General features: G+C 42.3%; 1 protein-coding gene across 1 annotated transcript; it reads left to right on the top strand.

Moving 5' to 3' along the window:
• The first annotated feature begins 281 nt into the window (after nt 1–281).
• LOC115390951 (phosphatidylinositol 4-kinase type 2-beta-like) lies at nt 282–14,007 on the top strand. The gene is made up of 11 exons (XM_030095012.1): nt 282–627; nt 7,019–7,170; nt 7,556–7,636; nt 7,723–7,842; nt 7,973–8,104; nt 9,618–9,771; nt 10,578–10,651; nt 11,077–11,179; nt 11,451–11,584; nt 11,856–11,915; nt 12,858–14,007. The coding sequence occupies exons 1-11, from the start codon at nt 282–284 to the stop codon at nt 13,029–13,031; spliced, it is 1,530 nt and encodes a 509-aa protein (XP_029950872.1). The 3' UTR covers nt 13,032–14,007.
• The last annotated feature ends 1,380 nt before the right edge of the window (nt 14,008–15,387 follow it).

The raw sequence follows: 15,387 nt of genomic DNA, 5'->3' as shown, positions 1-15,387 counted from the left end.
AAAGTTTTAAAAGAATAGATCGCAGTTCTCCGAGTGTCCTTGAACGCACCATAATCTCGCCGCGTTGTGTTGTTTTGCGCATGCGCCTGAGGAGAAGCAGGAAGCGGTGAGGATTATGTGGACACATCGTCAAGATCGGGGGCTTTAAAATATATGTATCATATCATATTTGAGGGTTTAAACTCCGGAATATCAAGGATAAGCTTTACAATGGAAGGCTAACACCTGGCAGGGACGTCATTGATATTTAATGAACTGTATGTACTGAAAAGTGAGCGACGATGATGTCAGAATGCGACCCGACGGAGAGCAGCTCCGAGCCCGCACCGGACACCGCGGCGACACCGGGACCCGTCCCGGAGCCCAGCCTCCCCTCCGCGGACCCTCCCATGGCGCTGTTCGACAGGAACCGGACAGGCTTGGGGATAAGCCCCGGACTCGCCGTTCGTATCTCGGGCTCTTGTGAGAGCGTCCTGACCGAGCTGGAGACGGACGGCTCCGGGGAAGAGGCGCTGCTGCTGCCGTGCTTAGCGGGAAGCTCGGCGTCTCCCCGGGGATCCCGAGAGAAGCGCAGCCGGCGGAACCGGCACAGCTCCTCCTCGGATAAGGACAACCTGGCCTCCCCAGGTAATTATTTCGGATCAGGGCTTCCGGGAGCTTACCGTCACAGGTACTGAGAAATAGGCAGGCAGGTCAGGGCACCTGTACGTCTTTTGACGTCTGAGGGGCTGGTTACTGCAGAAATCTACCCGAGTCCCTGTGAAGGTGCTGCCTGGCTGGGAGTTTGGATCGCCGGGGTCATTATTTCTCATGACCAGGGCATTAACTTGTTGCTTCAAAGCAGCAGGAAAGCCCCTCCTTTGTTTTTTTTTTTTTTTTTTTTTTTTTTTGAACTTGGTTTATTTTACTTTTTAATCTAAACATTCTCACAAATTAAAAAAAAGAGAAGGTAACTGACCAAGATGATTACAATGAACTTGAGTAGCAAACTGACCAAAAAAGAAGACCAAGAAGACCCTTCAAACTTAATTTTTTTTGTAAATCAAAAAAGAAGTAATCTAGAGCTACAACATTCACATTAATTATTTAACAATACTAATAATTAAAAACTGGACGAATATAAATATGAATATAGTATTCATAAGTGAATAAATAAATGAGTTCAGCAGATAAAACAAAAATATTAATAGTATAATTAAATAATAACAAGCATATTAGCCATATTAAATCTAAAAAAGGGGAAAACATGAAAAACCTGAAGCTCAGTATAGTTACGTGAAATAAAAATTATCAAATGAATAAATAAAGCTCACAGCCAGACATTAGATCTTCATTGTATAAATCTGCTGTCATTGCCGCCACTCTTTGACCCACACAGCATTAATATTCCAAACAATCATCAGTGAGAAATCAGCAGGGGATTCAGTGTTTCAACCAGCGTTTAAAATGGATTCCACATTTCCAGAATTCAGTGGTGGTCTCATGTTTAGATGACTTTGGATTTCCAAAAATAAAGTGAGTCTCTTTGCTCGTAGGGCGGTAAAAGCGATGACATTTCTATTGGATGTGGACAGTGAGGGTGGCGAGACTCCAAACAAAGCAAAGAAAAGAGTCTGGTTGAGGAGACGATGTGGTTACTGTAAAATGTGTGAAAAAGTCCCTAATTTGTAATGTGGACACTTCGAATGGTTGTGCCTGCATAGATTTAGAGTTTGTACTCTTTTCAGACAGCTCATTATATCACTCATGTGTGAGATCAGCTGGTACTTTGACCCAATCAATGCAGCCAAACAGGAATGAAAGTTTAAAGTATTATCATTGTCATGATATATTGCTCTTGCTTTTCCGACTAGTAAAACTAGTAGAACTAGTAGAACTTAATACAGTTGGTTTTCAGGATGGCGGGAGGTAAATAAAGGCATGATTGTCCCTGGACTGGTCACCATCACCATCTATCTTAGTGCTAAAGCAAAGAGACAAAGCTCCACACCTGCAGTCAGATTGTTACACATTAACTCGGCGACCGTGCCTTTGAAAAAGTGGAAAGAAACCGGATAATCCAGATTAACAAAAACTCCACGCTGACACTAGATCAAAACACTTTTTCTTGATCGAGACATCCAGTAATTGTGTATTTAAAGCTTCCTGTATTCCTGCCATGATACTTTCTGTAGGTTCACGTGTTTTTTGTGAACTCGATGCTCCTCCAGCAATGCCGTATTGTTTTGCTCTTCTGTTGTCTCTCCCGTGTCTTTCCACCGATACGTTTGTATTTGACTTTTGGAGAGAAAGTGGCCGGTGTGGAGGAAAACAAAGGAAAGGTGATCTAGTCGCCATGGAAGCAGCACAGTCTGACTTCACAGCTAACTGGATTCAACAGCACTCCCACTCACACCGCCCACCTTTATTCCCTCTGCAACATCATTTTTCAGCATTTGTTAACGTGGTTATTTATTCCAGTTCGTCTTGTTGTTCAACCGTGTTCTGTTAGAGCTGGAAAATCCAGGCCGCCGGTAGAAACACCTAACCTGGATTCACCGGCGTTCGCGTCCCATTTTCTCTGGCCTTTTAGAATGATAGTGCTCAGGCCTGAATTTAGGAAAGTGCTCCCCAAACACGTACTTGGACAAGCTGAAGAGCTGGCACTTTGTGTGATTAAAAATGCCAACCCAGGCGCCAATAGATGTTATTTCAGGTAAATGTTTCAGTGCACTCTTGCTGGAAAAACAATTAAAACACATATGGAAGTCACTGGCATCAGTCTGATCAACCTCAGGCTCAAGGCAATGATCAAGGTTATTTATGATTTACAGCTGCTTCATTTTAATAGATCTAAGCACATTTAAAACAATTTTTATAGCCTGAAACTTGATATTTTATTGACCCTAATATGCATGCAAAGACCTTACTATCCAGTTTACGGTTCATTCATCTTAGCTGTGCCCTTCTTAAGTGCCCAGTGTTGTGACATGTCACACACTGCGCACTGCAGGTCTGCGCGTCTCTGGAGCTTGGAGCGAGCCACATTCCCGCTGTGAAAGAGCTCTGCAGGTCCCATTAACTGACCGGACGTCTGAGAGACTGATATTAAATATGCATAAGGCCACCGGGCGCGCAGACACACAAGCACTCTGTAGTCCGGCGCAGCGTGCGATGGGAGGGGCGTTTGGGGAAGAGGAAATACTCCATGTGTATTTACTCCTACAGCTTCTTTTTACACGTTGAGACTAATGGAAAGAGGGACTTGGAAGAGTCACTGCTGTGGCCTGCACTTATGCACAATGATACCAGTTTATCTCAAGTGCACTGCAGTGAAATAACAGTCCAATTCACTGGAAGAGATTAAGTGATATTGCAACTGCAGAATGTCGCCATAGCTTATCGCTTGGTCTGTGTTGACATTTTTTATGTTTACTTTAGAGTTCCATTGGCTCGTTTTCAATTCCGTTTATGTAACGGAGATCCATTTACACACAGTCATAATCTCAAAGTAACTCTTTCTCATGTAACTCAAGCTCTTGATTTGAATATAGCTTAAAATAAAGTTCATAGAGTCTAGTTATGAAGTGAAAGCTCTCCGATCAAAAGAGGACCAACATGAAAATGAAATTGTTTTACACCTGCTGTCGAAGGCCCTGTTTTCACCTGGCACTGAGATTTATCTCGGGTGATCTGAGCACTGAGCAGATGTGGCAATTCCAGGCGTACGACCGTAATAATCCCTTTTCGTCTCTTCCCGGCCTGAAGCGGTGAGCGAAGGAAGCTCAGAAACAAACCAAAAACACTAAATAAACTCTAATACTAAATCATGTTGAACTAACAATGTATGTGCTTTATTTTCTATAGATAATTTGCAATGAAAGAGCAGATAAACGGCTTGGAGCTGTTGATTCCACCAATCTCTGATTAACAATGTAAATAAATGCTGTAAAAACAAACTAACCAGCGCCTTTTCATGGCAGCCACCTGGAGAGAATTTCATTCTTGTTTATAAACACACTGTAAGTTAACATTCAGATTATTGGCTGAAACTGAAGAATGATGAAGTGGCCCACCTAAGGAAAATTACCACCAGCTGTCACGGCGTATGACGTGTTTTCCTGCTACTCCACTGTCACGAGCATGTTAAAGATGCATATTGTTCTCACTACCGAACATATGCAATCGATTGCGTTTCAGACCACCTCGGGAAGTGGTCTGAATGAACACGCATGAATACGTATTGGTCCCTGTTCTCACTTGTCTTTAGGGCTCGACACTTGGATTCGGATCACTCGATACGCATTTTAATGCATTGATGAAAACAGGGCCTAAATGTGGTGGAGAACCCATAACAAATTAGTAAAATTATTAATTGCTGGACTGTGAATGGAGTCAAATGTCCTTAAAGACTGACATTAAAGATAAACAACTGGATAATGGGGACCTATATTACATTACTGAAACAGAATAGATTTAATCCACACGTTCCAGACACTTGTGTGAAATGTCGTACTCATAAAGGCAGTATCTGTATCCGCTCCGTCTGGGAATATGAGAAAAGGAGTTTCCTTTACATCATCATGATCTGCGTTATAAACAAAGGATTTTCAGTTCTTGTGCAGGTTTCACACCAAATCAACTGTTTATCGTAGCTTCTAAGAGGAAATATCTGTGTTTTGTACTGCTGAAGTGAGAATGTTGTACATTTTTTTTTGAAAATGAGTTATTCTGTCCTGTTTGATTCTGTTGATATACAAACTTGATATAAATTTCTTCACAAAACCCCAGAGACCGACATTTTAACTCATTCCTACCAGCAATCACAAAAAAAAAAAAAAAAAAAAATCCTTAACTTAAGAAGACTTCTCAGTTTGTTCCAGCTCTTTATCAGAGCTTTGCAGGAGTGGAGACTCAGTGGCATGCTGGTAATTATGCACATAATAATTAAGGAAATAGATGAAAAAACACACTTGTTTTTTGCTGTTTTTACTTTTGTTTCCAAAACTCAGAGTCTGACATCCTGTAAACTGGATGAAGTGATTGGATCTCAGTGTGGACAGTAGACGCACACATTGATACCAGAAGGAATTGGAGTTATTTCTTATAGTTACCACTGAAGTTGAGAATCTTTAATCCAGATGTGTATGAGTTGAGGTGGTTGTTTTGAACCAGGTCATCTGTTTACTGAATTTCACCCTGTGGCAGATGAAAGGCTTTAGCTCCCAGTGAAACTCAGTCCTTGTTTGTAAGACAACATTTTCAGGAAGACGGCTTTGTTTGTTTACATGGCAACAGAGCTGGGAGCAAATGAAATGGCTCTTTTTCAAGACTGCTTCAAAATCCAGCACAGTGCCCTTGGTTCATGGGTAAATATTGAAAATTTGTTTTTTTCTTTTCTTTTTTTTTTTTCAAAACTGCAACACTGCACATGCAGGATTTTTTTTAAGTTTGCTGCTGACACGCTTTTTTTTTTTTCATTTACACGACAATGTTTCAAATGAAAATGCATCTTTTTGTGATTTTGTTGTAGAAAAGTTGCATGTTTTTAAATCGAAGTCTGTTTACGCTAAAAACAGTGTAGCTTTCAGCTGCAGAGTTTGACATTTCCAGTTACTGCCATCATTTCGTGAACTTGAAAGTTTTCCGAAGTTGGAAAAGCAGCTTCCAGTCCATGGTTGTCATGTAAACAGGGCCTCGCTGTTTGACTTGTAGCCTCAGGAGATAATCTAGAGAAGTTTTATTAGATGGTCACGTCTAGGTTGGCTACATGACTGGGATACAACCGACGGGCATTAATTCATCCCTCTTTTGTGGTATCTGCTTCTCTTTATACTCATTCCCTCTGTCCTCTTTTTAATTTGCTTCTCTGTTTGCTCCTTCAAGTCAATTAGCTTCAGCGATATCTTTGTTTCTCCTTATCTCTCTGTGACAAATGCTGCGTTAATTGTGTTGCCGTTGCCTTTTGTCCGGCCGCTCTGCGTCTCATCTCTCCCTCCATCCCTCCATCCCTCCATCCCTCCCTGACCGATAGAGCGTCTGGAGCGTCTCCGTCAGGTGACGGCTCTGGAGAAGACGCTCCAACACGTCACGTGACCGAACCTTCATCAAAGGAGTAATTAGCTCATCATATCCACCAGAGATCAGTCACTCTCAGAGGAATACGTTTCATCTGCAAGGAAATAGAAAAATGTCTAATTTGAGTGATTAATTCACAGCAAATGAGTCTTTGGATTTAAAGGGAGTTGGTTTGTTTTTTTTTCTTTGTTTGGGTTTGATGCCACAGTCTGAATATTGAAAGTTTCATTGACTTTAAATTTAGAGGTACCGTGTCCTGAAGTAGTGCTGCACAATTCCACCATGATATTGCAAAAGACCGAACTGCAATGTGTTCATGCGTTTCACCATATTTGGACAGTCGGATGAAGTCTTACATCGTTTCACTTCATTATTTCAACATGATGAAACTAGACAGAAATCAGAATATTACATTTAAGGAAAACTAAAGTCAGCAACCACTCCACGTCTGAAACCCTGTTTGCAGGGGCTGCAGATGTGATCAATACAAGATTACATGATTGGTCCAAGAGGAGAAAGGCACAGGCATATCAAATCATATCTCTGCGGCAATCCTTGATAACATTATCACCTCTTGAATGCTTAACTAACAGTGCAGCTGCCCTGTAAGGCGTTCATAGCACCGTTCAGACAAACGGTTTTTAAAGTCAAGCGAAGGTTGTGTGAAAAATACAAGAACGTGATTGACGTAGAGGAAGAGAAGCTGATTAGAACCATGTTTTTAATAAGAATTGTATCAATAATGAGCAGAATGTGGAGGAAATTTATCCTTCAGCCATCTGTAGCAGTCTTGGTATTTTCTGTGGTCCGGTTACTGTTGTGGAAAATATTTTATAGTTTTCTTTGACATTTTTAAATCTAATTAATAAAGAGCAGGTAAAACATCAGGCCAGTGTCCTGTATATCAAACAGTCTGAACAAAATCCACATCATGTCATCATGAATCATGTTTTCCCGCCAGGTACCAACAGTGGGGACTTCAACCATTTCCCCGAAGACCCCGAGTTCGCAGACATCATCCAAAGGGCGGAGCACGCCATCGAGAGCGGCGTCTTTCCAGAGAGGATCTCCCAGGGATCCAGCGGGAGCTACTTCGTCAAAGACACGAAAGGGGTGAGCTGAAGAAAACCCAACAGTCTCAAGCCTGAAGAGGAGAAAACCGGGAAAACGTTTAACTCTGATTAGAACATTTACACAGCATTAGTTCAGGTTTCTGGGTAAATAAAAACGTGGTTTTGTGGATGTTTGTGCGTCCCGAGATGAGTCAGTCAGCCTCAGCGATGAAGTGATAGTGTGGGACGAACAGGAAGTGGAGATTGACTAAACAATGCAGTGAAAGATGGTCTGATGATGACTGACAGCCACCCAGCATGATCACAACAACAAGCAGCAGCCGGGAGGGAATATCGATCCCTCACTGCGACAACGCGTTTCCTGTGTTTATCTGAAACATCAACACTCCAGTCCTTGTCGTCTGACATGTTTTACCCTGCTGCAGAAAATTATTGGAGTTTTCAAACCAAAGTCAGAGGAGCCGTACGGTCACCTGAACCCGAAGTGGACCAAATACTTTCACAAGGTATCAGTCTGTAAACCGTCACGGAAGCTTTTCAGCACACTTTTTTTCAGTATGTCGACACTCTGAATCCTTTCTCTCCTCCTCAGCTGTGCTGCCCGTGTTGTTTCGGCCGAGGCTGCTTGCTACCGAACCAGGGCTACCTGTCGGAGGCCGCCGCCTCCCTGGTCGACACCAAGCTCGGCCTTGGAGTGGTTCCCAAAACCAAGGTGTGGCTCTCATTTGCATGGGCGCTGCGTGTTTGTGTGCAGGCTTGATTATATAATTTGTCGTTCTCTCAACTGAATGCGGATGTGGATGTGACTGCTCACACAGCTCTTCTGAACATTCGTTCCTCAGGTGGTGTTCTTGGCCAGCGAGACGTTCCACTACAACGCCATCGACAGAGCAAAGTCCAGGGGGAAGAAGTACGCCTTAGAGAAAGTCCCCAAAGTGGGCCGACGTTTCCACAGAGTGGGCCTGCCCCCCAAGGTAACGGAGATCTTTACGCTTCACTGATTTCTCATATCAGTCCATCAATCACGAAGTTGAATGCGAAGCTCCTGACGTGCAGCTCAGTGCAGCAACACGATCAGATGAACGCACGAGCAGAAGTGAACAAAGATTAAAGTAAAAAGGAAAAGGGAAATGCGTATGTTTTCATGGGGTGAATTTATTTAGAAAGTTAAATAAGTTGAATTTCTGACTCGCCATGTTTTGGACAGCGGCTCACCTCCGGGTCGATACTGTGAAGTTACCTCAGTTAATGATCAATCAGCTGGGTCGTAGTCAAATTCAGCTCTGCAGAGCCACTAATAACTCCATTCATTTCTTAATATTAGTCACAGGAAGTGGAAATGTCAGAGGCGTTTTGTTGAATTGATCGTTAATTTTATTAACACCTGTACCAACCAAAAATTTAATAATGGTCCAATAACTGATAGTAATATTATGATTGTGGTCATTTTGAATATAATCGAGCCAATGATTCCACCAATCAATCATGGCTGAGCGAGAGGGCTGCAGAGGGGATCTTTAATAAATTAATATTATAACTGTGCCTGGAAAAAAGGTTTTGCTGGAAGAAATCCAGTCTTGCTATGTATTATTGACTGCAGTTACTATATGAAACATTTTGCTTTGTACAATAATAGCTCAGTTATCCTGTTATACAATTGGGAACTTATTACTTAATTGTCTTTAATACATTTAAATTAGCCAAAAATCTAACTTTGTTGTCTTTCTTCCATTTAAAATAGCTAAAATTATTATTTTATTGGTCGTGCCAACGTGATAAATTGCAAGCATTAATTCAAAAAGTTGGATGATTGAAGATAACAAGACAATATAAAACAATAAAAAAATTACTTTAAATGTTTTATATCACCCTGAGCTATGACGTTTTAGCTTTTCATAAAAAGGAAAAGCTTTGATCCTTCTTCTCTCTGTTTCTGTTAGAAATGCCATCCTTTCCTTTCCTGTCTCTCTTTTTCTTCCTGGTAAAAAGACATTTTTTTCTCTAACTGATGCTTTTATATGTAGAACGTTAAGGTTTTTCTCCTTTATAGTAATATAAAAAGCTCCATTCTCTGTCAGTAAAACTGAATTTAAAAAGAACAATAAAGTGTTTATAGACCTGTTCAAACAACATGCATTGTGATTTTACTATCCTACAACACACACACACACACACACACACACACACACACACAGAGCAGCTGCTGTTTCATCACCAGGACATGCGTGTGGCGTTCTCTCAGAATAGCTGCAGCCTCGGTGGACGGCAGTGAAAAGAATGGTGCCAGGCGTTTTTTTGTGTGTTTTCCTGGAAGACGCTTTGCTTCAGATAAATAGGTCAGAGTCGGTGGAAGTGTTTTTATGGCCCCGTCTCTATCAGAGGCCCGAGTGTATGTTCACGCCTTGCTTTGAGAGCTGTAATCACGTCGTAATTCTAGTCTTTAAGCAAACACACAGTTTGTCACGGGACCGATGTGTCCTCTTCCAGGTGGGCTCCTTCCAGCTGTTTGTGGAGGGCTACCGCGAAGCCGACTACTGGCTGCGGCGCTTTGAAGCCGAGCCGCTGCCGGAGAACATCAGGAAGCAGCTGCAGTCGCAGTTCGAGCGGCTGGTGGTGCTGGACTACGTGATCCGAAACACAGGTGATCCGTCGTCAGCGGCGTCGCGCCGTGCCGCGCACGTCTCGGTGCCAGATTCCACGGCAACCCACCAGAGGCCTCACAGACCTGCTAATGAGCACGTTTACCTGCAGAAAAAGACCAGATTTCTAGAGTAATGAGATCGGTCTGGTGATCAGTGACGATCTGGTCTGTTCCTGTATGGAAACCTGCTGATGTGATTTATTTAGTATTTTTGAGAAAACATTTGCAGGTTGCATTCATGAAGTGTCTTCACTTTAGACATATAATATGATGTTTTTCACTTTTATGGCCATTTTTAGAGATTTTTTTTTTTTTTTTTGTAGATTAGCCGCTTTATTTATAGTAGCTGTGCATTTCTAATAGAGCAGTTTTAGCGATACGTGCCATTTTTTCTTCATTTTTTTCCTTGTTTATTAATGTTTGCCGTTTTTATTCTTTTTTTCTTTTCCAGGTGAAACAACCTGAAGCCATTTTAATCTTTTAGTTGGACAATTTTTGCATTTTTTTTTTTAATCATTTGTCTCCATTTTTATCTCTTTGTGGGAATTCCAGCTCTTCTTTCTGCTTTAGCTATTTTGCCTTCTTCAGCCGGAGATTGGACAGAATGCAGATAAAACAAATCTGTAGAGAGAGAGTTTATTTCCATTCCATGCTCTGAATGCTTGCGGAGCCGCAGGTTGCAGACCCCCGGTCGAGGCCGCGCACCGTCTCTCATCTGCATTCAGACGGGGTCGCTTCAGGTCCCAGCAGCGCGGGTGAAAATGGCCGGACCTTTTTTTCTTATTTGCCTTTGCCTTCCTTTGCAGACCGAGGGAACGACAACTGGTTGATCAAGTACGAGAAGCCAGGAGATGGAGGAGGAGGAGGAGGTGGAGAAAAGGTGTGGCCGCATGTAGTTAAATCTTTATATATCTAAGGCGTGATCACTCCGTTGTCAAAACAAAATCATCCTGCTGCACTGTGGATGTGAACATCCGTTATTAACTGCGTCACGGGTCGCAGCTGGTTATTTTTAATCTGATTGTTTTTGCTCGTCTGTGTCTCGTACACACCTCCACAAACACACACTCCATGCTCCGTTGCTCGTTCGTACGCAGGACACGCGCAGCCAGACAATAGTTTGAGTTTGCAGCTGTGGAACACGCCGGTACTCTGGTGGCCTGACGGGCGAGAGCAGCTCAGCTATGACCATAAATCATTGTTTGCGGAGCGTCGACGGATCACGTCCGTGTGATCGATCGGTGTTTAGAATGATGATCAATGATGGGCAGTCATTAGTAATTCAGCTCCTTAATGCCGCCGCAGGATGCAGAGTGGCCAGAGAGCTGCCCCGACTCCTGCATCAAGATCGCAGCCATCGACAACGGCCTGGCCTTCCCCTTCAAACACCCGGACGAATGGAGAGCCTGTGAGTTCAGCTCTCCGGTTACCCGGGTTACGCCTTCACAACATCTCATTTTCCTTTTTAGCTTTTAATCTGCATCCTGTTATTCACATCAATAAGAGCAACTTAATATTTACTTTCTTTTTGTTTTGAGACTCAAATATAGTTGCAGATTCTGAGATTAATTGCCTTCAGAACAGGTCTATGATTTCAGTTTAGTATTGCTGAATTTAAGAGGCAGTTCATTCCTGATCAAATGTTCTGTCTGAGCAAACGAACCTTTCTCCTCCGTCAGACCCGTTCCACTGGGCCTGGCTCCCTCAGGCCAAGGTGGCCTTCTCCCAGGAGACCAGAGACCTGGTGCTGTCCCGCCTCTCGGACATGAACTTCGTCCAGGACCTCTGCGAGGACCTCTACGAGATGTTCAAGGTGCTCCTCACGGCTTTCCCTTTTCCCTAAATGCCAGACTTTCTGCTAAAATGCAAAACGATGCGAAAAGTTGTCGCATAAACTTGGTGTAAGTACACTCAGATGTCACGACGCACATAGAAAACACACACACACACATACACACACACACTTGTGCGTGCATGTGGGAGTGCAAACAGCTCTGCTCTGTTTGGCTTGTTGCAGCTCTACAAACAGAAGCAGCCGCTCTTTGAGTTTTTACGGCTAACTTCAGTTTTTTTTGTGCCTCCAGACAGATAAAGGCTTCGACAAAACAATGTTTGAGAGACAGATGTCAGTTATGAGAGGACAGGTGAGTGTTGCCGTCCAGTTCACTGCCTGATGAAGTGTGTGTGTGTGTGTGTCTCTGTTCAGTCCTGTCCACGTGTTCGTTCACCTCACGCTCCATCAGCTTCCTCTGTTTTCACAGCCTCGCCTCTCCAGTGTTTGTCTTCTGGTCTCACCTGTTTTTCTGTCTCGTGAATTCATCGTGTTGTTACGGCTTTTTCTGCGAAAGAATAGCAGCTTCAACGTGTAACTTTAAAAACAGCGCCACATACAAACACGGATCGGTTTATTTTGCAGTGGCACTCGGCGGTTATGTAATTGTGATTGAGCTCTTTCCATTGCTTGAGCGAGTTTTATGAGAGTGCGGCTGCCCTCCGCCCTTCCAGTTCTTCTCTCATTGTCTTGCTTGCGAACCAGTTTTCTCACTTTCCTTTTCTGTGGTATGCTCAACATTTTTTCTTGGAGTTTTTTGAAGAAACTGATGAAAAATCAGTTTTAGTCTGTCAAGGAAAAGTCGAGTTTGATGATCACATAATAATAGTGAACTTGTCACATAAACCTAAAAAAACACAACAGGATACAAAAGTCAACCTGCAGAACGACAAAATATAAAGTGAAAAGTTCTGAAATTTTTGCTTAAACATCCCAGTTAAGCTCCTTATGATGTTTGACCTTCTAAATCTTTATTTTAGAAGGAAAACATGGTTTTATATGAGATTAGACAGTTTTAAATGTTTTTGTTTGGTTGGAATCTTATCAACACTGGGTCAATGTAATCAATAAGATGTAAAGTAAGTGAAGCGTAAAGTTGTGGCGTTATTCAAAATGTCAGGATCTTGTGTATAGAAGTTGGTGCTTATACTTGTTCTTTAAAAGAAGTGATATCGGCACTTCCCTTGTTCTTTTTCTTATGTTCAATATGTTTGTGGGGTTTTTAAATCTGACCTGGCTCCCTGCTCGTCCTCAGGTGTTGAACCTGACCCAGGCGCTGAAGGACGGGAAGAGCCCCATCCAGCTGGTGCAGATGCCGCGGGTGGTGGTGGAGCGCAGCCGCTCGGGCGGGCAGGGCCGCGTGGTCACGCTGGGGAACGCCTTCACGCAGACCTTCCACTGCAAGCGGCCCTTTTTCTCCTCCTGGTAGCCGACGGAGGCTCGGCGGAGAGCGTAGGAAGCTCGGCTTCAGCCCCGCAGTGAGGGAGAAGATGAGATTATCAGGAGGAGCTGTCGACGTTTTGTCCCTCGCAGGGGAAGGAATAAAGAGGGCGACGTGGATGAAGCCGTTTCTGTGGCGTTGCGGATGATCGGAGGTTTTTGTGGCGAGCGCGGGGAAGCGTGGGAGCCGGAGAGATTAGCATAGCACCGTCTCTGACTGAGACCTCGCGGCGGTTTGTGCTCACCACGGTGACTCGATTGGATAATCGGCTTTTCCACAGAGGTGAGCTTTGTTTATTGTTAGGAAGCAGATTTTTTTTCTTCTTCTTTTTCCACACACAGGTCTGGTTGTGAGGTCTGTCAGTGCAGTCATGGCCAAAGAGGAGCCACAGATACCAGAAGGGTGTGGAAATCTCTACACAAAGTGTTTCTCTCTCGCTCTCGGATGAGATTATCCCTCAGCTGGGATGAAGTCAAAAAATATTTGCTTTGCCTTGCAGGATTACTTATTGAAATGTAGATGTGCACTTTCACTGCAGGAAGTGTTTTTTTTTTTTTCTTCTTTTCCATCCAACTGGGTCAAACCACGTGTATCCAACAACAGTGTCTTCAACTGCGTACTGCCAAAATCTGCTTCGAGGGAGATCCACCGAAACTTGAATCTGGAAGAGGAGGAACAGGAATTTAAAGCGTTGCTTGAATGTAAATCTGTTTACGGTTTTTACACAGATTCTCACTCCGAAACATTTCATTTACGACAGACTGCTGTCGGAAAGAGACTTCTCGTCACGATGAATGTATTTGTCGTTTGTATTTAATTGCTCTTGAACCTCATGGCATGAGGGACGGTGACTTCCCTTTATATTACACAATGTGAAAGAATAAAAAAAAAACAAAAAAAAAAAACTTGATTGAGGACAATGTTTAACTTTGCTCGACGCCGTTGTGTTTTCTTATCTTATGTATGCATCTTGAAATTTTTAATCCAACTCAGTGATTGTACGAGAAAAATTGTATATTTAAGAGATAAAAAAAAATAAAATTTGGCACATTCACGTATTTGTTTTGTCTTTCTTTCTGCACAAAGTTTAATAGTAATACATGCGTGCATATATACTGTTCATGCACACAGTTAAAATCAATGGTTCACGCAGCAATCGATAAAAGATTGGGTGAGGTACATGATTTAAATTGAAAGTAATACAAAGCCAGCACAAATATTACATAAATACATGTATGTGACATTTTTCAGACAGTAAAAATAAGCCCTCCTTACTTATTTGCTTATGTTTGTTTTATAAATATTGTAATTGGAGAAAATCAGTTCCCAGTGGAGCCTCTGATGAGCAGATGTTGAAAACGTGCATCAATCACCTGCCCTCATTAAAAAAAATAAAAACCTGCCCATAATCCATGTGCACATGAAAACACATGCACAGACACACACTGGCACTTTCTCACATGGTCACCGTGAGACGGCACGCATCTGCTGAGGAGCTCAGCCCCGAGAAGCTGAAATGATGCAATAGTGCAGTGTGATTGTGAAGCCAGTGGATTCAGAGCTCAACACCGCCCCCCTGTGGAGACATGCGCCCGGAACCTGAGTTCAATGGGTTCAGATTGACACAAACTCTGGATGCTGTAATTTCCTCTGGTTGAGGTCATCTGAAAGCATGAGTAATCACACAACTACTTTATATCAGATTCCCTCTGTTTTCTCTACTGAACCCTAATATTACAAAACTCTATTTGGGTTGAAGATTCCATCTTCAACCCAAATCTTAATTGACAAAGCTTAAAATGACCATCTAAAGATTTGCAAAATCCCCACAAACATGTTTTCTTGATATATAATTATATAATACTTTCATGTAATTTTCTTCAAACTTTTGGAAATTTGAGTAAAATCCACCTAAAAAAATATTTCTTAGCTTTGCCATCAAAGAAACTCAAAACAAGTTGGCACAGAAATCCTAAAGCAAAGATGTGTGAATGAGTTTCTCTAAATGTAGAACAGACATCCCAACTTCACATGTATGAGCGAGTTAAGTTTTTTCAGAGATTGTTTTTTGTATGTTAATGTGAATTTCCTTGTGGATGTTACCAAGACAACAATAATCCCCTCTGATTCAATAGAAACCTCTCAGGAGAAACTAAATAGAAAACAGTGATAGATTGTATTAAAGGGCTGCAATATGGTGTGTAATTCAGGGTTTTGTTGTTTATTATAGGTTTATCTCTGCTATAATCCTGAGCATGAAGAAAAATGTATTAAAAATTAATTTCTTTTTAATTTTTCATGATAATGGTTTACAAATAATGAAACCCCAAATATCAGTGTCTCA

This window comes from Salarias fasciatus, chromosome 6, assembly GCF_902148845.1.
Source record: "Salarias fasciatus chromosome 6, fSalaFa1.1, whole genome shotgun sequence".
NCBI classification, from domain to species: Eukaryota; Metazoa; Chordata; class Actinopteri; order Blenniiformes; family Blenniidae; genus Salarias; species Salarias fasciatus.
The sequence above is the reverse complement of the archived record's forward strand: the minus strand, read 5'-3'. Positions and strand labels throughout refer to the sequence as shown.